The 26,498-nt window shown below is 37.8% G+C and overlaps 1 protein-coding gene across 8 annotated transcripts in view; it reads right to left on the bottom strand.

Annotated features, from left to right (window-relative positions):
• Window positions 1-24,818, bottom strand: part of LOC108149213 (nipped-B protein) — a 191,366-nt gene extending 166,548 nt beyond the window's left edge. The window contains exons 1-8 of one of the 8 annotated variants that reach the window (XM_041707318.1): window positions 24,648-24,818; window positions 24,158-24,293; window positions 21,804-21,975; window positions 21,632-21,750; window positions 21,417-21,579; window positions 20,865-21,354; window positions 20,558-20,804; window positions 20,323-20,487 (exon numbers count right to left, since the gene is read on the bottom strand). In XM_041707318.1, coding sequence (XP_041563252.1) covers window positions 20,323-20,487; window positions 20,558-20,804; window positions 20,865-21,354; window positions 21,417-21,579; window positions 21,632-21,750; window positions 21,804-21,975; window positions 24,158-24,224 — 1,423 coding nt within the window. In that variant the 5' untranslated portion in view covers window positions 24,225-24,293; window positions 24,648-24,818. Of the gene's footprint in view, window positions 1-20,322; window positions 20,488-20,557; window positions 21,355-21,416; window positions 21,580-21,631; window positions 21,751-21,803; window positions 21,976-24,157; window positions 24,354-24,647 lie in introns of those variants that run through there. The other 7 variants (XM_041707440.1, XM_041707769.1, XM_041710325.1 and 4 more) reach the window with 7 other exon arrangements.
• Window positions 24,819-26,498: the final 1,680 nt, after the last annotated feature.

Raw genomic sequence — 26,498 nt, 5'->3', positions numbered from 1 at the left:
GTTGTTAGGTACGCGTCTAATGAAAACTATTTTAGAAAGTCATGATGTTAACGTAAAAAGGACCACGCTTTGGTCAGACTCTAGAACAGTCATTTCTTGGATTCGATCATCGACAGTTTAAGCCTTTCGTTGCCCATCGGGTAAGCGAGATTTTGGAAACGACATCGGAAAGTGAATGGCGCTGGGTTCCAACGCATTTAAACACAGCAGACAAGGCAACAAAGTCCAGTAAAAGTCCAAAATACGTTGTTGATAGCGAATGGATAGGCGGTCCAGAGTTTTTGCTTGCTGAAGAAGATTCTTGGCCAATAATAGACTTCACTTTTTTATCAGATGACAGCATTGAAAGGCGTTTTTGGATATCAGCCGATTCTCAAACTATCTTCGATTAACGCGCATGATGGGATGGTCTTTGCGATTCATTAAAAATTATCAGAATCAGACTCAAGGCAAAGAAAAAGGAGAATTATCCGCAGATGAGTTATTCCTTGCTGAAGTTAAGTTGTGCAAAGTAGTGCAAAATCAAGTATTCGCAGAAGAGGTTCCAGACTTACAAAATTCTGAGTCTGTGGCTAAGGGTAGTTCCATTTACACCCTTTCCCCAAGGCTGAATGCTTATTGCGTTTTAGTAGTTGCGGAGAGATTGCACTACGCCATTAACATTCCAGTTACTCAACGACAGCCAATTATATTGCCTTCTCGACATAGCTTCACCGAACTAATTGTGAAATGGTACCATGAGACTTATCATCATCAAAATGATGAGACCATTGTAAGCAAAATAAGACGCAAGTTCTGGATCACAAACCTATTGGTAGCAATATGATAAAGCCATTATGGATTTCATACATAAAGGATACTCGGTAAATATGTCTGATCGTGAAGCTGCTCTTGTTGGACCACGAACATGGTACTTACCTCACTTCGGTGTCGTAAACATAAACAAGCCCAAAAAGATGAGATAAGTATTTGACGCGGCAGCTACGATCAACGGTATTTCTCTAATACCATGCTTTAAAGGGACCTGATGAAAACCCACCATTGACGACGATTATTTTTAAATTCAGGCAAGGCCAAGTCGCAGTATGTGCTGACATCAAGAAAATGTTCTTGCAAGTGCAAGTTCGTGGAGAAGATCAAGATTCGTTGAGGTTTCTTTGGAGACATGGTAATCGAAATGCTCAGGTCGACACATACAAGATGACTTTCCTTATATTTGGACCAGCATGCTCGCCCTGTTGTGCTCAATACATAAAGAACAGTAACGCACAAAATGCCGAAAGTTACAGGAAAGAGGTAATCGATACCATTCAAACAAAGCATTATGTGGACGACTTCGTAGCCAGTTTCAAAACTGAAGAAGAAGCATTTCAGATCAGTCAGGAAATTAAACGAGTCCATAATTTGGGAAAGTTTGAGCTCAGAGGCTTTGTTTCCAATTCCAAACGTATACAAATGTCTCAAGGAACACTGATTTGGTGCAACCAACGGTTCGAATTAACAGCGAATCAACGGATAAGATTTTAGGAATGTGTTGGGATAGTCAGTCTGATAAGTTTGTATTCGATCTCAAGCTTAACCGTGTCGACAAGGAAATCTTGTGTGGAATGAAGTGCCCTACTAAACGCCAACTACTAAGTCTAGTTATGCCCGTTTATGATCCCTTTGGAATGTTAGCAGACCTAATGAAACACGGCAAAACCTTGATCCAAGATGTTTGGAGATCTGGGATACAATGGAATGACATGTTACCGGAAAATCTATTTGGCAAATTTAAGCTTTGGGTACTTCAGTTAGAGCAAGTAAAACAATTTCAACTAAATAGATGCTGATGCTATCTGCCAGAATTTTTGTCAGTCAAAGATAAAATCGAATTGCACCTTTTCGTGGATGCGAGCGAACAGGCCTTTGCAGCTGTAGCATATTGGCACGTATCTTGTGGTGAAGGTGTTAAACTAGTCTTTATAGCCGGAAGGACCAGGTGCGCTCCGTTAAAATTGTTATCTATTCCCAGACTTGAGCTGCTAGCAGCGTTGTTAGGTACGCGTCTAATGAAAACTATTTTAGAAAGTCATGATGTTAACGTAAAAAGGACAACGCTTTGGTCAGACTCTAGAACAGTCATTTCTTGGATTCGATCAGATCATCGACAGTTTAAGCCTTTCGTTGCCCATCGGGTAAGCGAGATTTTGGAAACGACATCAGAAAGTGAATGGCGCTGGGTTCCAACGCATTTAAACACAGCAGACAAGGCAACAAAGTCCAGTAAAAGTCCAAAATACGTTGTTGATAGCGAATGGATAGGCGGTCCAGAGTTTTTGCTTGCTGAAGAAGATTCTTGGCCAATAATAGACTTCACTTTTTTATCAGATGACAGCATTGAAAGGCGTTTTTGGATATCAGCCGATTCTCAAACTATCTTCGATTAACGCGCATGATGGGATGGTCTTTGAGATTCATAAAAAATTGTCAGAATCAGACTCAAGGCAAAGAAAAAGGAGAATTATCTGCAGATGAGTTATTACTTGCTGAAGTTAAGTTGTGCAAAGTAGTGCAAAATCAAGTATTCGCCGAAGAGGTTGCAGAGTTACAAAGTTCAGATTCTGTGACTAAGGGTAGTTCCATTTAGTTGCAGGAAGATTGAACTACATCATTAACATTCCAATAACTCAACGACAGCCAATAATATTGCCTTCTCGACATAGCTTCACCGAACTAATTGTGAAATGGTATCATGAGACTTATCATCATCAAAATGATGAGACCATTGTAAACGAAATAAGACGCAAGTTCTGGATCACAAACCATCGAAAAGCGGTCGTTCGAGCAAAGTCCAATTGTCAATATTGTAAGAATCTTAATGCCAAGCCAATCACTCCTTTGATGTGTCAATTGCCTAAAGAGAGAGTGACACCGTTTCAACGGCCCTTCTGATTTGTAGGACTAGACTACTTTGGCCCGGTTATGGTTACCATCGGAAGGCGGCAAGAAAAAAGATGGGTTGCATTCTTTACGTGTCTGACAATCAGAGCCATGCATTTGAAACTGGCTGCCGATTTTTCAACAGACGCTTGCATTTTATGTGTACGGAATTTCGTTAACAGAAGAGGTGTTCTTATAAGTATACGATCGGACATGGGAACTAATTTCGTTGGAGCAGATAATGAGCTTAAAAAGATTAAGGACCTTTTGACTGGGATTACATTAAATCGGAAATGTCAAATAAAGCAATCGATTGGCAGTTCAATTTCCCTTCAAAACCCAGTTCAGGTGGATGCTGGGAACGCTTGGTAAGGTCTACTAAACGAGTTTTAAGCGTAAAGCTCAAGGAAAAAGCGCCTAAACCCTAAGGAGTTTGCTTATTGAGGCTGAAAATATAATAAATAGCCGTCCTTTGACTCATCTACCCATTAACATAGATGATCCTGAGCCTTTAACGCCCAATCATTTTTATCTCGGGACAATCAATTCAACTCAAACTCCAGGAGATGTTAACAGCTTCTGTCATCGAAAGCAATACCGAATTGCGCAACAATTAAAGGATCACTTTTGGAGACGATGGAATAAAGAATATCTGCCGACCTTGACTAGACGAACCAAATGGTATCACGTTGGCGATATAGTAATCATTTGCGAAGATAATCAGCCCAGGGGATGTTTGAAAAAAGGAATTATAATAAGCACGATTCCGGCTAAGGATGGTTACATTAGATTGGCAGAAGTCGAGATAACTTCTAATAAGAAATGGCTGCGTATATATGTAAATACAGTTTCCACTTTGGATTTACCTTTGCAGTGCTATGCTCTGCTAAGAAATCTCTCAATAAACGGATATACAGATGCAGATCCTTTGATTTAATTTGAAATTAATAACTGTCACTTAATAGCAAACATTAAAAGATTCAAATCTAGTTGCAGCTAAAATACCGTTAGGCTGGCTTATTTATGTATCATCGCGATTGTCTGTTGTCCTACACGCCTGTTCCAAAGAAGAAAACCCTGAACAGGAAATGTACGATAATGATATCAGATTACTTCACTACAGAAAATTGTGGTGTAAAGATTCCAATTAAGCCTTTAGAATCTGCAAGTATATCTAGAGCCAGGGATATATTAAATAACACATCTAAAAGACTAAATGGATGCTATGAAACTGGTCTTCTTTGGAAAGAAGATGTGATTAAATTCCCGGACAGCTACAAAATGGCTTTTCAGAGGCTGGCTACAGGGCGTAGAAAACAAAATGCACGGACTCGGGAAAATGGAGCAATATGATAAAGCCATTATGGATTTCATACATAAAGGATACGCGGTAAATATGTCTGATCGTGAAGCTGCTCTTGTTGGACCACGAACATGGTACTTACCTCACTTCGGTGTCGTAAACATAAACAAGCCCAAAAAGATGAGATAAGTATTTGACGCGGCAGCTACGATCAACAGTATTTCTCTAAATACCATGCTTTTAAAGGGACCTGATGAAAACCCACCATTGACGACGATTATTTTTAAATTCAGGCAAGGCCAAGTCGCAGTATGTGCTGACATCAAGAAAATGTTCTTGCAAGTGCAAGTTCGTAGAGAAGATCAAGATTCGTTGAGGTTTCTTTGGAGACATGGTAATCGAAATGCTCATGACACATACAAGGAGACTGTCCTTATATTTGGAGCAGCATGCTCGCCCTGTTGTGCTCAATACATAAAGAACATTAACGCACAAAATGCCGAAAGTTACAGGGAAGAGGTAATCGATGCCATACAAACAAAGCATTATGTGGACGACTTTGTAGCCAGTTTCAATTCTGAAGAAGAAGCATTTCAGATCAGTCAGGAAGTTCAGAGGCTTTGTTTCCAATTCCAAACGTATACAACAATCGCTTAATGCCTCAAGGAACACTGATTTGGTGGAACCAACAGTTCGAATTAACAGCGAATCAACGGATAAGATTTTAGGAATGTGTTGGGATAGTCAGTCTGATAATCCGCGCACAGTCGTTGCCCAAGCTGGAGCTATGCGCTGCGTTACTATTGAGCAGAATGTGGCGGAAAATTGCAGGATTGCTAAAACCTTATCTCTTAAGTGTATGCTTCTATACGGATTCAACTATTGTCCTTCGTTGGATGACAATGCATTGTTCACAATTACAATGTTTCGTAGCTAACCGAATTTCTGAGCTACAAGAGAACAACGACGACATTATCTGGAAACACGTCCCTTCCGCAAAAAACCCGGCAGATATCATATCACGAGGATGTCGAGCCGAGGATTTTTGGACCAATATGTGGTATACTGGACCAGCGTTTTTGAGAGAACCAAAAGAAAAATGGCCTGTTCTTAGAGGAACTCTTCCAGAACGTGTATTCGTCTGAAATTCTTACGTTAAGAAAAGGAAAGCCGCTGCAGCCAAGTTTGCAAACGCTTACACCATTTTTACAGGAGATTACATCAGGAATCGTTATAATGAGGGTAGGGGGAAGACTTATCAATTCCGAACTACCATTTGACTCCAAGTTTCTAGCCATTTTACCAAAGCATCTGTTTGCGCACTCAGCGCTTGTATTTAAATCACTAGTTGAAGGGCGAGAGCGGGAGCCAATAAAAAAATTCGCCCCGTCTCTCGCCACCGTAGCATAAGTTAGGTTCTAAGAGAAATTATTGAAATATAATTGTTAGTGATCCATCGAACGTCATCGTAGCCACTCCTTTTCGTCGCGCTTTCGACATAGTTTTCACAAGTTTCGCAATTAAAATCGTCTCGAACTACTGCGTTCACAAGTTTTCGCGTTGTTAATACAAAATAATATTAAATTTTCATGGTGACCCCGACGTGATTAGCAGTAGAGTTCGCGAGTTTTAATATTTTTTTCGGTGAAAAACTATAAACAATACCAACAAAAACCAATTTATTCGTGTCGGTTCGGCCAATAAATTAAATTCAATAATTTCGTCGCTGGAAATTTTCTGCCGTTCTTGAAGTTGCGCCTGACGTTTCGGCAAATTTAATTGCTCAATTTGCTGCTGCCGCCAAATGGAAGTCAAAAAGGAAGTTGCAATTATCAAGTCGGCCATCCAGGTATAGAGTGCCAAAAGTTGAAAGTTAATCTGTGGCGTTTTGTCAATTGTGTTTTGGCCCATCTTTCAACTTTTTGCAATCGTGTAAAAATCGGTAGATAGTGAGCATTCTAACCAAGAAATAAAAATTTGCATGTACTTACAACCAAAATTCTACAATAAACATAATATATTTCGAATTATATGTGAATCGCTTTGGCCAAAAAACAAGCAATAAAATACTCGTCGTCGACCCAATTAGTGCGAACTTAATTCCCCCAACTTTCGTCGTAGTGAGCACCAATTTAGGGTATAAATAAAAATAGCTGGAAAAAAGTGCAAATTGTGAAAAGTGTAGCTCTCAGAAAATTAGCGGCAATAACTTTCGCCGCAGTTTGTCCGAACATTTCCCGCGCTTTTCAGAGTTTTCCCGCGCTTTTCATAAATTTGCGCGCATTTTGGCGTCAGGCTTATATATTCGTTGCCCTTAGTTATCGGTCAGTGTATCATTCTCCGTTAGCATCTGCATAGGAAGAGCCGCTAGCCGCGTACACATACACACATACACCGACACCGCTGCCGCTATTTCGAGTTATCTTTTGTCGTTTTCGTTCTCGATCGCTGCAGCAGTGCAATTTTCGGTCTGCCTAAACGTTTGTTCGTTTTTTCGGTACGCTTGAGCTTGAGCGGTAGCTCCCCTACAGTGCGTGCGTGCGGCATATACTGTCGCAGGGTTTATATAAAAAATATAAAAACCCTATTTAGATTTTTCGCTGTAATTCTCTCGGCACTTAGCTCCCTTACACCGTGTGCGATCGGTATATTACTCGTTGATTTTTTATTTTATTATTTAACAAATAAATAATTTAATAAAAATAAATATTTAACACCTCTTCGATACCAACCAAATAAATACAAATAATCGCAATGGCAACTAAGGATATCGAAGAGCTTAAACACCAACGAGATGTTTGCATGAAAAGTATTAACCGAACTTATCGTCACTTAAAAGAAGCTAAATTATCTATAAATCCGGTCGAGCTTGAGTGTCGATTAGAAATTCTAAATACGCACATTGCAATGCTTCACTTTTGCAAAACCAAATAGAAGTGAAAGATACAAAAGATGTATACCGCGAAGAGTTGGAAGAGAGAGCCGTAATGACAAAGTCATTGCTGATTTCAATTTTAGACAAGTGCAAACAAAATAATATCGAGAAATCCGCTCCGCCAGCAAATTGCCCGCCTCAATGCCGTCTGCCGAGCGTTGCTCTCCCAACTTTTAGCGGAAAACACTCCGAATTTAAAAATTTTATAAGCCTTTTCGCCTTCGAGACGAAGTTTCTCAGGTCTTGCAAGAGGCAGGCTTTGAATTGGCAAAGTGGTTTTCAAACTGCCCAGAGTTATCCGCATCTGATAGCGCTGTAATGCCACTTATGGCAGACTCAGACGAAACCAAGACCCTTGGCGTGGTTTGGTTACCGGTTAAAGATTACTTTCAATTTCGGTTGGATGACTCTTTCCTGGATCTTCGCGCGACAAAACGAAATATTTTGTCGGTGACTGCTCGATTTTTCGATCCACTTGGCCTCTTGTGTCCTTTGGTCACAAAGGCAAAGATGTTGTTGGAGGAACTGTGGCTTCGAAAATTAGATTGGGACGAGTCGCTACCGATGCAGTTGCTCACGTCGTGGGAGACGTTTAAAGCGACGCTTCTGCAGCTGCGGAAAATTAAGGTATCGCGATTCGTCAGCACAGATCCACAAGTCCCGATTCAATGGCTTCGCTGACGCTTCCATGCGAGCGTATGGAGCTTGCATCCACGTTCGTACTCAAATTGCTGAAGGTTTGAAAGCGTCTTTATTGACCGCCAAATCGAAAGTAGCTCCCCTCAAGACGAAAACCTTGCCTCGCCTTGAGCTGTGTGCAGCTCACCTTTTAGCAGATCTTTATAATCGTGTCAGGCCATTGCTAAATTATCCCATTGAGAATGTATTCCTGTGGACAGTGATCACTTTACACTGGATCAAAACCCATCCCTCCTTGTTGTCGGTTTTTGTTTCGAACCGGGTTGCAGAAACTCACGAGTGGTCGGAGAAAGCAATTTGGAGACACGTTTCCACGAAAGTCAACCCAGTAGACATAGTGTCCCGAGGATGTGACGTAAAAGAGATTACAACGTCCATTTGGTTCGGTTCGGCCTTCGTTCTTGCTAGACTCAGAAATAATTGACCTGTAAATAAACATTTCGAACTGCCGGCTGATATAATGTCGAAGGAGCTACGCAAATCGGCAATAGCTCTCGGTGTCAACCCAGAAGCTTCTGAGAGTGTTCGTGTGGGTTTTTATTCAAAGGTGTCAAAGCCCTTTGAAAAAAGTATTTTGCCAAGAGAACTGGATTTCGCTTTTGAGAAAATTGTCGAAGTTATCCAACTTCTTGAATTTAAGGACGACATAAGTAAAATTCGGAAAAATAAACCGGTAGCAACGAATATTCAAAAGTTAAACCCTTTTCTTTAGGAAAATAAATTAGATTGGTGTTCCTCGACATTGCAACGAGTTGGGGGTCGGTTATTGAATGCTCCTATCCCGTACGAAGCGCTGCTTTCGCTGCAAGCCGCAGCTCTTGACGCAAATTATGAAGAACTTGCCAGCAGATAGACTTCGAGCTCTCCGCCCGTTCAATATTTGTGGCGTTGATTTTTGTGGTCCCTTCAGCACAACGTATCGTATCCGTGGTAAGCCACCGTACGTGGCCTTGTACGTCTCCGGAGAAGGTTTGGTGAGACAACGCCAGTTGAGGTCCAGGCCCCACGGAGCTCTAAGCAGCGACCCAAACGACGGCGAAGCCCTGACCCCCGGTCGTCTGCTCATCAGCGGCACTCTTCTGGCCCCACCATCAGCGGCGTTCCCGGACCAGATCAGCCTGTCCTGCTTGCGTCGATGGCGAGGTGCCTCGTCTCTCAGGCACAGGTTTTGGCAGCGATGGTCCCTGGAGTACATCTCCAGCCTCCAGCAGCTATCCAAGTGGCACCAGGGGGAGCTTAACATCGTCGTGGGAGCGCTCGTCGTCGTCGCTGAAGACATCCTCCCGCCCCAGCAGTGGAGGATATGCCGAGTGAAAGCGGTCTATCGCCGGCGCCGATAGCAAGGTTCGCGTGGCGGACGTCAGGACGCAGGAGGGGGAGTATCGGCGAGCAGACCACCGACTGGCCCTTTTTTCCCGTTCTGGGCTGACACACGTCGTCCCTTCAGAGGGGGCGGTGTTTGCGCACTTAGCGCTTTTATTTAAATTGAAGTCACTAGTTGTAGGGCGAGAGCGGGAGCCAATAAAGCTTTCGTCCGTTCGCTCTTGCGAATTCGCCTCTTCTCACGCCACCTTAGCATAGGTTCTAAGAGAAATTATTAAACATTAAATTTAGTGACCATTTCAAATCCATCAAAACCACTCCCTTTCGTCGACTCATTTTCGCTAACTTTACACAAGTTATTATCGCAAATAAATCAGCCGAATCACAAAAGTTTCGCGTTTGTTAATATAAACTAGTATTAAATTTTTACCGTTAATAGACATAAAAAAAGGAAATTACTCTTATAAAAAAAGGATCCGGTGGGAAGGCGTGGTCGAGCTGGCAAACAATTTTTTACGAAATTCTACTTTAGTCTCCCAAATATTTGTGCAAAGTTTCAGAATTTTTGGTTTATTTTTAGAGTTTATGGCAAAAATTTTGACTTTTATCCCAGTGCTACAAGAATACGCTTATTGATAAGGCACTGGCCATTATAATATGGAAAATTTAATATAAACCCTATAAACTATCTTATTTGAAAGAATTTTATAATATTTTAATGTATATGTTTATTTTTTATTTATAATATATATTATTTGTAAATTTCTTTTACTTTATTTTTAAATAGAGTTGCGCTACCAATTGTTTTAAGTTCGTGTGGTAGACTGTTACATAATCGGATTGCATTGCATCCGACTGCGAGGGCAGATATAGATATTAGTTCGTTGAGATATAGCAGGAATGAGCTTGCTGCTTAGATACATTGGTTCGTGGCAGGCCACAAGTTTATAGAAGTAATTTATTAATTTATATTTAATCCATGAGTTTAAATTTAGATAAAGAATTTTATTAGTCAGCTGTGATACATGGTCAAATCTATTTAAATTAAACAGATGACGAACAATTGAGTCAAATGCTAATGTTATTTTGCTCATATCTCGCGAGTCGCAATGACCAAATATTTAAAGACCGTAGAATAGTGTAGGAACGAGGATGGCTTTTGCGATTAGCAGCTTTGTATCTACTGGCAGGAATAATTTTGAATCGGAAAGTATACGTAGCACGCCATATGTTCTCCCGGTTGCTGTTCCTATGTGCTTGCTCCAAGACAATGTGTTACTGAATGTAATTCCCAAATTTACTGCATGTTCTACGTATTCAATGGGTGTATTGTTTATAAATAAATATTGTAGAGTTGAAGTAACAGCGGGTCTTTTGCCGATCACAATACACTTTGGTTTTTTTTTTTGGATTCATTCCTAATCTATTCAATGGGCAATCTCAATTACAGATAACATTCTGTTGCTTTTACTGACGCAAACACTTGTTGCTTTAACTTGACTACTAAAATAGAATTGTACTTCGTCAGCGAATAAATGCTCTTCACTTTTGGACAGGTCACTGGGTAAATCGTTTACATACATAAATGGCGAACGACAGACGGCCAAGTTCGGATCACTGTAGAATTTCTCTTGACACCTGCTTAAAATTGAAATATTATTTCCCGCGGATATGGCTTGTTTGTTAGACAAATACGACTTAATCAAACTGACCGCAGTGCTTGCAAAATTGAATGGATGTTGTTAGCAGCGTATATCGCGTGTCTTGGGTACGCCCCGTACCGCTCCGTTCAACTAGCAACTTTTACCGCTAACCGCCTAATGCTGGACTTAAACACAACAGTATTTCGTTAGGAACTGATCTTTATTTGACACTCATCGCGTCTATTTCCACTTATGTACTTATGTACTCTAATCTCAACCCCCACCCACTTGTGCGTCCTCACGACTGCTTGTGCGCAGAAGAATCGTGAAAATTATACCGTTGCAAAGGTCTTGAAAAATGATTTCAAATGATACTAATTTTTTTTTTTTTTTTTGAATGTCGGTGCATATATTTGTGATTATTCTCTGTTTTTGGGTAGTTGTGGGGACTTACGGGAGCAGGGTATTCGGCTTATCCTAGACAAGCACCATGGGTTCGGGGTGTCTTAGATTACCACCGCTACCGACCGCCCCTCCCGACCGCCGCTCCCGACTTAGGTAAGTCCCCACTACTACCCAAAAACAGAAGAAAACCGCAAACCGCAAACCTTCGCGCAGAAGCAGTCGTGAGGACGCCCAAGTAAGTGGGGGTTGAAATTAGAGTTCGTGGGTGTTCACTTTCTCGTACATTTTCTCAAACGATAACGAACATTTGGGGAAAATATTTAGAAATAAAAAAATACGAGTGGATTCCATAGGATATTATGTACACTGATTATAAAATTTGTATTTGGAAAAAATTCAACTTTTTATAAAACCGTTAAAAACCCCCCGCTCATGTATATTCCAGATACTAGAATCCTTGTTAAAGTTGTATATTAACAAGCCAGCTTTTAATTGTGGAACGATTGTTTTGCCATATATTCCGAATTGTATTGGTATCATTCTATATACGTTTGATGCTTTCCGATCGAACAACGGTATTTCTGCGCGTTTGACGAGTTTGTCATCCACAACGATCGCTTGTCTGTTATTAAATTGTATATCTCCCTTTTCTCTGTTCCAGTTTCTGATCCAGGTAGCTGGAGGTTCGGTGGTAGTTTTTCGTTAATTATGTCCTATTCCGTTTTATTTGTGGTGGTTTAAACAATTGGGCGTTAATCCGACCGTGATTGAGATCAATTAATAAATTTTTAATTGATATTTTCGTTTTCTCACAACTTTCTAGTAATTGTGTAATTTGAAACAGCATCGTTTGATATGCTAACGCCATCCGAATGATATCCATATGTCTTCCATCGCATTGAACTGTTCGTTCATTTCCTCTGTTTTTGTCATTATATTTACCGTAGAAAGTATTAAGGATGTTTGTTTCATATAAATATGTTGCAGATTTTGTTTATTGTCGAATATGTTTTGTATATTTAGTAGTATCCAAGGCTCCAAATAATATATGGTGTACAGTTCCCACGAACTCAAAGGGTGCTCTTTTCTGCCTTTTTGTTTTAAATATCAACTAGTTATTTGCTTCAGCTTGATTAAAATTGCGTACCATTATTTGACAAGCTCCTTCAGATAAAATTAAAGCCTTGCAATTCATTGCTAGATGCCAGATATATTAATCTACATGTCTTAACTCGGTATTGTATGGCTCCAAATTATAATATATAACTAAATTCCATTTCTACGCTGCGATGTCCATCAGTCAAAGATTGTCCAGGTATATCAACGTATTATTTTCCAAAGGTTGCATATTTGTTATTCCGCTAGCTGAGTTTTCCAATGCTTTTATCCCGTTAATCGGGGATAACTTTAAAAGACGAATTATTTAAAGCTGATGATTTGTTGTTGTCTCAAGTCAAGTGAGATTCAATTAATAAAGACTAAAAATAAATATTAAAAAACTATTTATTACATGGCGACCGTGACATGTGCGTGAGTAAAGTGAACAAACATGTACGAAATAAATATTAGTGGCATAAGTCTATGAGCACCACTGTAAAAAAAATTGTACAAATCAAAATTTATAAATCAAAATTAATCTGCCTGTGAGATGACCAGCACCGGCGCCGCCTGAGCCCAAAAGACCCGGACAAAATTATAATACAAAACCAACACAAAAAAAAGAAGGAAGAAAAAGAAAGAATAGTTGACCAGGACATGTGTGGAAGGAATGGCAAATCCTTCTACACCAACGATGGAAACTGAAGTGTGGTAGGCAGACCGCCGACTACACCAACGAAGGAGGCATATGAGTGCGGAAGGCAGTCCGCTCTCTGCACCGTCGTGGGAGGTCCCTGCTCCTGTTGAGCAAAGAGACGCATCAAGCCTAGAAGAGGCTTTGCAGTTGTGTTCCAACGATGGACCACGCCCCCTCACAATAGCTGAGTACCGGGCACGACAAGAACACAACAAATTAAACCAAGCAGCTTTGAGTTTTCCAATGCTTTTATCCCGGTAATAGGAGATAACTTTAAAAGACAATTTATCAACGCTGATGATTTGTTGTAGGGACTTATCCTATCTACATTTTGATCTTTTTCTAGTGGACATAATTTAACTATTGGTCCCTTAATAACTCCACTTTGAGTTTTGAGTTTGACGACTCAAACTTTTCCATTGGCTCCAGGATGAGCTTCTACTATTCTTCCAAGGGGCCATTTAGTTGGACTTGTATTTTAATGCTATATAAGCACCACTTGCCCTTTTTCCAAATTAATTTGTTTAACCTTTCCATTTTGGTCTTTTCTGAAGGTATTGAGATATTCGACCTTACATTCTGCCAGAAATGGGTCTTCATTTTTGTTAACAGCTTCCATCTATCGAGAGGGTGTGACGACCCACCGTCACAACAACTCTTAAAACTAAGTACAACGACAATATTCAAACGCGCGCCCAAAGCCAAAAGCTCCCGGTCAAAATTAACGCAGCACCCAACGCAGGAGCAAACACAAGTGACACGACATCGGATCAAGAGACCCTCAAAAGGGAGTTGGAGATGATGAGCCAAATCAAAGGAGTAAGTCACATTGCAAGCCACAGTATCTTCATCAAGCACGACCGCCCAATTAAACAAAGGTACTACCCTCGAAACCCAGAATTGCAGTCAATAATAAACAAACAAGTCGACGAACTCATAGCACAGAACCTCATAATAGAGCTCAGTCATCGGACCGGAGATGGAACCATTTGCGTTCGGATACCTGGATGACATAGTGGTGATCGGAGGTACGAAAAAGGAAAACCTGGAGAAACTAAAAGAAGCAATGAGACGACTCCGCAAGGCAAACCTGAAGATCAATACAAAGAAATGCCACTTTTTTAAGGAAGAACTGAAATATCTAGGGCACGTAGTCAGCGCAAGAGGTATACACACCGATCCAGAAAAGATAGCCGCGATCCTCAACATGCAAAGTCCACAGACGTCGAAGCAGGTACACAGCTTTCTAGGGTTGGTCTCCTGGTACAAAAGATTTGTCCCTAACTTCACGGAACTGGTGCAACCGCTATACAACCTGGTTAAGAAGGGGACAAAGTTCAAATGGACAGAGGAGACAGAAGAGGCGACCAAAAACTTAAAGAAATCCCTAACCGAAGCACCCGTCCTGACTTACCCTGACTCAGACGGACGCCAGTAACTACGAACTAGGAAAAGTACTGACCCAAGAGTATGAAAACGGCGAACACGTTATCTCATACGCCACTCGAAAAAATCGTCAATGTTTTAATTGACTTTAAAGAAGTAATAAATAATAAAGTACTTTTTACATTTTTGTAATAATTTATTTTAATGATAATAATTTTAGATTTTAATTGTACCAATATCTTGGATTATAACGAATTGTTTAAAGACAATTAAAAATACACTGCGAATCATTAAAAAATAAATCAACCAAAGATCACTAAACACAACATTTAAAACAAGTATCCTAAAATCCCGCTCCCTTTAAAAGCAATCGTCGGTACGGTATGCAGGCACCAACCGCTCGCAAAACATCGACAAGAGCTGATTTAGTTTGAAGTTTTCTCAACCACTGAAGAGCAGTCGGTGTTTAAAGTGACACGACTGCGATATGCCCTGTTCCCATCTCAGTGGACTGATTTCTATAAATTCGAATACATACATATATTTAAAACATTTTACTACTATTGTAGTATGCTCACGTACCGGGTACACACTGTACCGCTTATATCACTGCAACATTGTGGCATTTGCTTATGTCCAAATATTCCCAGCACTTCAAGTGCGGAGTAATTCGACCCACACAACAATGTTATGCGCATCCTAAATGCTGAGCCGGAATGTCTGCATGCGCGGCCGACCATTCGGTTACCATGTGAGCATAACACTCTCTTTCTCATGCGCGGCCGCGGCTTGCGCCGCCTATATACACTTACGTATACATTAAGATATATATTTAGATACATAAGCGTTGGCCGCGGCGCTGCTCGTGCAGCTATATGAATTCTAAGCCAAGCCAACTTTATTCTCAAGTCAAGTGAGATTCAATTAATAAAGACTAAAAATAAATATTAAAAAACTATTTATTACATTGCGACCGTGACATGTGCGCGAGTAAAGTGAACAAACATGTAAACAAAAATTTTACAAATCAAAATTTATAAATCAAAATTAATCTGCCTGTGAGATGACCAGCACCGGAGCCGCCTGAGTCCAAAAGGCCCGGACAACAGAAACAATAAAACAAAACCAAAAAAAAAAAAAAAAATCAGCATTAATCAGCCTGTGAGATGACCAGCACCGGCGCCTGAGCCCAAAAGACCCGGACAAAATTATAATACAAAACCAACTCAAAACAAGAAAGAAAGCAAACTTCGGCAAGCCGAAGTTCATATACCCTTGCAGTTATTGCAAGAATTAAAAATTTTTGAAAACATTGAAATTACGATTTAATTGCGTATATGTTGAAAAACATTGAAGCTTGATGATTTGCAGCTCAAATATTAGAAAATAGTATATAAGTCGGAACGAGCCGGATCGGACGACTATAGCATATAGCTCCCATAGGAACAATCGGATAAATAAATGAAAAAAATTATAACTTTGCTGATTTTTAATTTTTTGTTTAGTTCTTCGACATGTAGTAATGGTTAAATATTTCCGATTTACGGTTTAAATTTCATCAAAATCGGACGACTATAGCATATAGCACCCATAGGAACAATCCGAAAAATAAATGAAAAAAAATTATAACTTTTCTGTTTTTTAATTTTTTGTTCAGTTCTTCGACATATAGCAATGGTTAAATATTTTAGAATTATTGTTTAAATTTTATCAAAACGTCGGTTTATCCCCAAGGAGTTGCTTTCTAGGAAACATTTAATCTGTACAGTCATAAAGTTTTCAGTAACTTTGGAAAGAAAAGTTAGTATGGAAATTGGTTTATTGTCATGGTTGGCCTTTGGTCCGCCGTTACAGCATAGTAGACCTTGATAATTGAGTAAGAATATTAAATGCATTTTAATTGTTGAAAAGTAACTTAGTGCTCGCACTAAATTTCGTTTGGGTAACGTATTTGACGAAAAATAACGAATTAATTTTGCGTCACGCGGTTATTATTTAAGTACTCTTTGCTTCATTTTTTTTTTTCGCGGTCATCTTAGTTTTAAAAATAATTTTTTTTTAAAAATTAAATTCACCCCCTTTTTTATATATATTTTTTATTTTCCTTGCTCAAAAGACGAATTTAATTGTATACATTTTTAATTATTAATGACACGCAATGAAACACAACTGCAACAGAAAGAAAGCGCCAATAGGAACCCATTGTAGGAACAAGAACTTGCCTGTAAAAACAGCAGCAAAGGACCTTTATGAGCCTAGAAGCACATTGAGGAATCATCTGAAGCGCAACAAAAATGGGGAAAAATCTTTTGAGCAATACATTTGATATGAGTTCGGAAAAAAACTAAATATCGCTTTGCCACCTACTTGGGAACAGAATCAAATGGCTGAAACTGAGTGGTACCGAGCCTCAGTGCGCAAACCAGACAAGCTAGTAGTTTGGCCCGGGCAACGAGCTTCAACACTGTTTGCTCATTTGAGTTTTGATTCCCTTATTATTAATATTTAAAGTTATTTGAAGTCGATTGCATGAAGTTTACTTGAAGTTAGTTTAGGGCGAAGGCTGGAGCACAATAAAGTTTTCTCTCGCTCATTGCGAGTTCGACCAGTCTTTGCCAACCCTCGATAAGCTAGGCTTTTAGTACTTTTATATAAGTTAACAAGACAATCAACTCAAGTGCAGAAAAACTGCCAAATTGCGCACCGGATACGGTGGCTTGATTTACACTGCTAACGCTTGCGCCCAAATAATTGTAATTATTTGTAATCTATTAAATATAGCCTTCACCCGAAAGAGTTAAGGATAATACATTTTATAAAGTGGATCCCAAACAGAACTCGTAAATTGGCACCCAACTAAGTAAAAGGAGTCCAATAAATAAAAATTAAAATAAATCGTCAAATAAATAAATTAACAAGCGAAAAATTTTAATTCTTTTGCTCGTACTGCAATCATTAAGCGAACGCGAATTAAAAAAGTCACACCCAAAAGATGGAAAAACCGTGCAGGCGTCGGAGTTTAAAATAAAAAAAAGCTAACAAAATCATACTGCAATTGCGAAAAATTTTAAAATCACCCACTATGTGAAAACGATAGTGCAACAACAGACGGAAATGGTATTATTAAATAAAAAAACATTAAAAAAGACTGTGAAACCCAGCAGCTTACCCCTCCACCTCCATCCAAGCCACCGACCAAATCCCTAGTCCCACACGAGGGTACGACAACCGTCAGCAGAAGCCGCTGTCGCCTTCCAAACCCCTCACCCGCACGAGGGTACAGCACCCGCCAGCAGAAGCCGCTGTCGCCGAACAAACCACTCGCTCCGCACGATGGTACGACAGCGACAGAATTCGTAAACTCAGAGGTTAAACAACTTCTAGAGCACGGCATCATAATGACATCTAGATCGCCCTATTATAATCCAACCTAGGTCATAATTACAGAACATAATAGAGCACATCGCGCTGCTCAAGAAAATGTGAATCCTAAGAGGTTATTTTTTTCTTAAAATGCTCAGGTTATCAAGAGAGATAACCCCAAATTGCAGAATCTGCTCTATGACTAAAAATAATCGCCACCCCACTAAACAGACGGTCGGACAAACATTAATACCCTCTTATGTAAGGGAAATACTTAACATCGCTATATTTTCGACGGACGGAAACCTGTTTCTCACATGCATAAAAAAATTTTCAAAATTCGCCAAATGCAAAAAAATACTTCTAGGGTCATCGTAGATGTAAAAGCCCCATTACTAAATATAATACATTTTTTACGAAAATAAAAACTATTTACTGTGACAACGAGAGGTCACAAAATTCTGCTTAATAATTTTAACATTTGCATCTCAAACACACCACCTTACACAGCACTTCCAATGGTTAGGTAGAAATAACTAGATGCCTGAAACTCGAAAATAAATAAATGACACTACAGAAACGATTTTATTAGCAACTCATAAAAACAAAAGAACGATACACACAGTAACGGACAAGAAATAGATAGATAGGAAAGGTCCCTTGAACAGAACTCATAAATTTTATCAGGTCGGGGACAAGGTCTTCCTAAAAGCAAACTGTCCCCATTATGGTCAGAGGAAACAGTCGAAGCTGGTCGCTACCCTGAAAACCCATCACAGGGGTGCCAGAAGCATTAACCTAATCGGAACAGCACTCAAGGTTATTGCTGGAACTCCCGACATTGATGACTGAGAAAAAAAAATTCAATCAGGCACAATTAATAAACGCCGATGAAGGGCAATCTAAATTAAAAGACAGAGACGAAGAAACACCTTTTATAAATCATCCTTGCAAAAAACAGAATTGTGATCACAGACTTAGAAAATATTTTGATGGGCCTTGCCGAACTTAACATTGTGAGCCGAGCCATCTAAGATAACAGCGATATAAACGAATTTATAAACAGAAAGCCCACTAACATAAGTTTAGTAGAAATTTTTCCTCATTAAATTTCCTAGTTCTAGGCTAGTATGTAAAAAGATTACAGTCTACCCAGTTCAACACCACAACAAAATTCTGAACTTCGAAAATGGAGACCTGTCGAAGAGCATTGCCCACAGAAGCTTAAAGAGAGCAGCACCCCCACCCCTTAAAGTAGTGCTTTGAAGGTAGAGCAGCGGCAGAGGATAAATAACTTCAATAACTTCTAAAATAATAGATCGATGTTGAACATTTTTGTGTCTACCGATAGATAAGACCGCAAAACATGCTCATAACCTAACGACATGTCTCAGAGTGACATGGCAGACTTTCACGATTTGTGGGCTTTAAAAAGTGTTTTGAAATAAACTTACTGGAATTGGAATCTGCATGTCAAATCCCAAAATCTAGTTTTATAGTTTCCAAGTTCACGACGTTCATACTGACGGACACAGATAGATTGACTCGGCTATTGGTCCTTATCAAGAATATACCCTTTTACTCTACGTGTAACGTAATTATACACGTTGAAATCTAAAGTAAAAAACATTTAAACTAAATTAAAAAAAAAAAAAATAGAATTAAGTAAATCGATAAATGCAGTGGGTAAATACAAATTTGAGCTTGTACTAGGTATTGAAATGTATGGCGTTTCAAACCGAAGTTCGTGCCTAAACATTTTTTTTGCGGGAAGTGTTACTTCATTACTTCAACATAACGAAAAGTACCGGGGAAAGGCATCGTATATTAGGGACTGTTAACGGTAAATATCTATGTCTGAGTAAACTTATAGAATGTGGTTTCCGGGGTTTAAAAATGGAAATTTTTACTTGGAAAACAAAGAATGTCCCGACAGCTGAAAAAGGTTGAAGACGAAGATTTGATGGCTGCTCAATGAACACCCTTGCCAAACACTTCTGTGCCGTATAACGATGGACAATATTTTTCATAAATGATCTGTCCTTTGCAGGAAAAGTTAAGACAAAACATAAGCATTTCTTAAGATCAGTAGCGGCAGTTAGTTGTTTTATTTATCTTCAAAAGGGAACTGCCCTCAGGAAATATTAACAGTCAAGGGAAAGTTTTTTATGTTAAGGGAAAATCCTGTCAATGTTTCACTTCCGAGAGAAAACTAGAACAGACCTAAAAGTCATATTAGATAATAATAAGAACAACGGTTTTAAATATATTAAAATCGACCGACCTAATCATATTGATACCATAGGAAAGACTGGAACATTAATTGGGCCGGCGGTTAGCCGTATCATCGCGTTGAGTCGTGGATTCAATTTTCGCTTAAATTTTTTTAATGTTTTTTTTATTGGCATAGCGTTTTAAATTAACACGATTTTAATTTTTGTTATACCATTTTGTAGTATTCTCTGGATGATCATTTTTAAGTTTGTCACAAAGGGTTTGTAAACTTCGGGTTAATAAAGTTAGCACTCATTCTTGCTTATTTACATACCTGATTCAAAATTAGGAGATTCACTATCGTCTAATATTTCAATTATTTGATCCATATTGCGCAAAAATTGTTGATATGTTTGCGAACGAGTTACTTCATCCTTTAAACATTTTGTATTCGATAAGGGAAACATTCTTTCGACCCGACGCATTTTAGGTTGAGAAACTATGTATTATTAATTTAAGAAAATAATACATTTTAGCATAAAAATATTCTTTTAATTAATTATACTTACATATTTGATCGGGTGGAATGTCACCAATTGATATCGCCAATTTGCGTTTCGCTGAAATTCGTTTCTCATCGGCTTTTATAGTTGAAAACGTGTCGATTGGTATGTTCACTGTATTATTACTACCAGCTTCACTCACTGTTACAGATTCAGTACACATAGGCAGCGCAATAAAGTTTTCATGTTGTATTTGAGGCGATTCTTGAAGTAACCCCATAGTTCTAGCCAGTTCTGGTGACTTTTGTACAAACTTTTTAATACTTTGTTGCATAAGACGACTATCCTCAACATAAAGACGATTTATACATACCCGAACCTGAGACTTGCCACTTGATGAAGTAGATGTCGATGAAGTTGTTGATGCAATATGGTTTTGTTGATGTTCAAGGGTACATTTATTGATTGTAAAGGAGTCTATACCTTCTTGCAATTGTTGCGTGTATGAATAAGAAACGGTATTTTTTTGCTTTGGTGATTTTTTTGTAATATAATGTTTTGAAGGTTTCTGTAATTGGTCTGCTGCAGTTATATTTACTGATTCTGAAATATTTTGAATGGATTGGTGAACGTCAGTTGGTGTTTGGTTTAAAACGTGTTTCGAACCGTAACTGAATTCTTTTTGGCTTCTGACGTACTGTTTTTCAATTATTGAATTATTTCTTAACGTATTTGTTTCTGATATTGTAATCATATTTTGATCAAAGTTCTTAGTGATGTCTTTGTTATTTTTGCTTTTTTCGATTGGCGTATCCTTAATATTTCCTTGTAAAAATTCTTCTGACATTTCTTCAGAAGCCATACTAGAAGTTGAAACGATATTTTAATTTTAGTATTGTCAGCAATAGTAGAGTATATCTCCCACCTGGTAAACTGATCACTGCGTGACGGCGAGTGTTGATTCTGCAATAGATCTTCTCTTAAAGTTGATAAGTTAGTTGATGTACAAACTTTCGGTATTAAGTAGGAATCAAGCTTAATTTTATTTTCATCGAATCGAACCTTTGGAGTATGTTGGTCGGGGCAGACTGTGGGTGGGCTTTATGTAATACAAGCACTGACTTTTGAGTTTAAACTTACTTATCTTAAATGAAGTGTTAAAAACCCCTGGACGAAAATTATAAATTCCCTGGAGTAGCTCAGGATAAGTACTAATGGTAGCTCCTGGTTCTTCAATAGTATATATTGATTTTAGCTCTCTGCAACATACATTAAATTAGTTTTAATTTTTAGTCCACTTAACCCTACTTACATATGGTCAGAGTTCGTTCTTTCAATTGCATTTACTAATTGACGCACTAGATTTTCATCACGGACAGAAAGTAAATGGTTCGATTCATTGGCCACTAACGCATGGAACAGTAGAGACTTATTTAAAGATGCTGCACTATGAAGCGAATCCGACACAGGCAACTCGCTCAGCACTTGAATCAAGAATAAAACGGTGATTGTAGATACACTTGCTCGAATAACTATGCGTATACCATGACAAAATCAAAATTGCTATATTTGACATTGATTTACTTTGAAACTATTTGACATTATAAAAAAAAATGTTTTCTTCTAGTGAATTAGACAGTTGTTTTTGAAACTCACATTATACGCTTGCAGAGGGTATTATAATTTCAATCAGAAGTTTGCAACGCAGTGAAGGAGACATTTCGGACCCTATAAAGTATATATATTCTTTATCAGCAGCACTAATAGAGTCGATCTAGCCATGTCCGTCTGCCCGTCCGTTTCTACGCAAACTAGTCCCTCAGTTTTAAAGCTATCTGATACTTTCCCAAAAACAACTTTCTATTGCAGGTAGTATATAATTCGGAACGAGCCGGATCGGACGACTATAGCATATAGCTCCCATAGGAACAATCGTAAAAATAAATAACAAAAATTATAATTTTGCTGTTTTTAAATTTTTTTTTAATTCTTTCTGTTTATTATAATTTTGCTGTTTTTAAATTTTTTTTTAATTCTTTGATGGTTAAATATTTCAGATTTACGGTTTAAATTTCATCAAAATCGGACGACTATATCAAATAACTCCCATTAAAACAAAAAAAAAAAAATTTTTGACTTGTTAATAAATTGACAGCTCAGAATTACGCTTTTTATTCTATAAAAATCGGAATCTATCGAATAATTGAGCTGTAAATCATCATAGCTGCAATGCTTTTGTACATATACGCAAGAAAATCATAATTTTAATTTTTCAAGAATATTTAATTTTTGAAATAGCTGCAAGAATATATGAACTTCGACTTGCCGAAGTTTGCATTCTTTCTTGTTTTTAAATAATGTTAGGCCAAACATTTTTGTAAATTGGACATCGTTTTGTTTCCAACAGGATAATGATCCAAATCTGTTATATTAAGTGCCAAATCAGCTGAAAACGACACCTCAATCACCGAACTTTAATCCAATCGAACACTTTGAGTGACCTACTTAAGCGCTGGATAAAAAAAGCACACTATTACTTTAAGAACAATTACGCTCGCCACTTGAATAGGAAAGCCTCTATGCTTTCTTTACGGTATTTTGTATATACACTATTATTTTTGTGCAAGCCGTTATAAAGTTGTTTGCACTTCATGTGAGCATTCCATTTAATTTTTGCTTTATTACATGTATTTTATTTGATCGGTATCGTTGGTACGTGTACACAAATTTTGGTTAGCCTAAGCACTTAAATTAAATAAATTAAAATTATCTGAGTCGGAGAAAAAAAAAATCCGCGCTGAAAAAAAAAAAAAAAAAAAACAGGAGCAGTTACGTCATAGCTCAAATAGGTAAAATTATTATTTTTTGTTATTGATTTCTTATTTAATTTATATTGTTCTTTGGAAGGATTGAAATATTCTTAAATGGATTTAAGTCAAAGTGTCCTAATTAAGTGGTGCAAATATATTTTATATATATATATATATATATATATATATATATATATATATTTATATAAATTTTTTGTTTTTTTAAATACATATTCAATAAAGATTTAAAAATATTCAAAGCTAGGCTAAAACGCCATCATTTCCATCAGTCTCTTGGAAAAGTTATCTCCCCTTTAAGAGCAAGAGTTTTTGCAGGATCATCAGAAGTCGAAAACAAAAAATACGATAAACTAGGTATTGGACGAAGGAAAAAAAATAAAATTGTATTTCTGACAGACATTTAAAAAAAAATGCTTATTTTGTTGAACATTTTTTTAAATTGAGAAACAAAAATTTTCGCTCAAGGAGAATGACAATAAAAGTAGGAAGCGAGGGCATAACTTTTCAAAGCAGTATTTCCAAAACTATCACTCGGATCAACTTTAAAACTTGTATCAGAGATTTTATAGAATTTAATAAGATAACAAAAAAAAAATAAATTTATTGAAACCGTGAAACTCTTAAGAAAGTAACATTATTTTTATCCTCTTAATAAAAAATTAAATATTTGGCCTTACATTTTTTAAAAGTGTGATCTTGAAAGATAATTGTCTAAATAACTAGAGGGAACCATAATTGTGTTGTTATGCCAAATAGCTACAAAAAAATTAATCGTCAAGTACAAAATATATTGTCACTTGGAAACGTATTTATTTGTGGCCCAGAAATGACTTACAATCAGACGTGCTGGTTAAGCCGGATAATGTTGTAACAGGTACGGTCGGGAAGTCACGGTCCCCCATCTTTAATGACAATCTGACTCGAGTAGGTTTGTATTTTTTCGGGTTGATTCTATTAAAGTTCTAGTAATACTGTTTATTGGTTACAATGTGTACATATGTATGTTACATATATGTACATATGGGTATATAAGAAAGCACTTGTATATATATGTATTATTTTAAAATTATGCGACGGTCCAGCAAAGGACCATCAAAAGAAAATATGGTAGCGTAAATAAATAACTTTAATTTGTCACAATCAGTTTGAAAGCTATCAATCACAATAAATTTGTGGTCATTTTTGATGTTATTGACAAACAATGTACATTTTTAGGGTTTTTAATTATATTTTTACATTTAAAAAACATTTTGGGTTATGACTTTATCTACAAATGTACGAATATATACAGCCCGTTAAGTTAACAAACAATAACAAACTAATACTTGGGAAGGTCAAAAGTTCACATATTTAAGAAGGCCTTAACTTATATTGGCCGTTTAAGATGTACAAACTTGTACAGTTGAAGATAAGTTGATTACACTTAGCACATTTATTATCAAAATATGGAGAGCCACAAGTTTATTTTTGTTTAGATCTACTAATTTAATTTCACAAATAGCCGATAAGTCGATAAATGTCACCCACTTGATATTTGGAATACATGCAGCTCTAAAAAGCTAATACCCAAATCACACATGGCACACTCAAAAGGCACAGTTGGAAAATATTTTTTATGTAAGAAATGTAATGGCGTCTTTACTCACAGTCCACCCGTAGGAAACGTTTCGAATTTTTGACACAACTGAAACTCCGATTTCCACAGAGCACATCCACCACATGAGAATTTCACACTTTTCAAAACTTCCAACGGTTTTCAAGGGGTGGACTGCGTGTGACGAGGTTGCACCGACAAAAAACTCGGCCAACTATTGCATATATCAAAGTGTAAATAAAGCCTTCAGGTTCTAACGCAGCTGTTCAGATCAGCTGTTATAGGATGGCGGATAAGCTCTGTGGAAATCTTAGTTTCACACATTCAAAAAATCCCAATGGTTTTTAGGGTTGACTGAAAGGGTAGATGGTTACACAGAGAAAACTTGGGTAATTTATCGCATATATTAGTCCGTCATACTCCGTCAAATATTAAAATACTGCGTCATATATTGCCCTCTTTCCACACAGTCCATCCGTTGGAAACAGTTGGGATTTTTGACATATGTGAAACTTCGAAGAGGAGGAGGATTGCACCGAAAAAACATCGGCTAGCCATCGCAAAAATTATAAGGTTAAAGTCCGTCAAATTTTCACGGCGTACTAACTGGGAAATTTTCGGAACGGCAAAACCTTATGGACCATATGTTCAACGGATGGTGGATATGTCTCTGTGGGTAGAGGCTATAGTAGCCAATTCACATTAGCCTCCGTCTACTGTTTACCGTCTACCGTTAATGAAATTCCATATTAGCTTGCCGTCCCGAAATATTACAACGTCAATGTCTGCTGTTCCTATCTTGTGCTGTTTCACCCAGTATATTTAGTATATTTTGGTCCCATCACCAAATAACATTCAATTTAAATTTTTATTAACTCCAATTCAAATTGCCACCGTCTTCCGCCAATTTCTTCTTCTATCGAGTGCTAAAAACAAAGTGAAATTTAACCAGAACTTAGAAAAAATATGAAAAATTTAGAATATGTAATTATTAATTGGCCAAAATACTAGCCTCATCCACTAAAATATCCATTGTTTTTTTAAAATTGAATTTGAGGTTTACCTTTTCACCATTTTCTCATCGTTCCGCCAATAAATATTGTGAAGTGAATTAGATATTATGCACACGAAACAATTTTTTAAATTCACAAATAAGATAAAAATCCAACGAAATTTATTATGTTTGGGCATTTGAGAGAATATTGAAAAATATTGGTAGTGGAATTTACGTTCCTAATAGCCTATTTCCACAGAGATCCATCGCCCTTCCACCATCAATTGTACGGGAGCTCCTGAAGGTTTTGACGTTCCAAAAATTTCCCAGTTAGTCCGTCGTTAAAATTTGGCGGACTTTGACGGTCATAGTTTACCGATGTTACTGCGGCGTAACCTTTTTTCCACACAGACCATCCTTGAAACTAGATTGGGAATTTTAAAAAAATTTAAACTCCGGTTTCAACAGAGCACATCATCCTTCCACCGATCGATTTTAGCTGATCTGAAAAGCTGTGGCTCATCGGAACATAAACAAAGATGGTTGACCTGTTTACTTTGTTAATGTTTTGACGAGATACAGCTGTTC

The sequence above is a fragment of the Drosophila elegans genome, unplaced genomic scaffold (genome assembly GCF_018152505.1).
Source record: "Drosophila elegans isolate 14027-0461.03 unplaced genomic scaffold, ASM1815250v1 contig_1, whole genome shotgun sequence".
Classification (NCBI taxonomy): domain Eukaryota; kingdom Metazoa; phylum Arthropoda; class Insecta; order Diptera; family Drosophilidae; genus Drosophila; species Drosophila elegans.
This window is presented reverse-complemented; position numbering and strand designations above follow the sequence as displayed.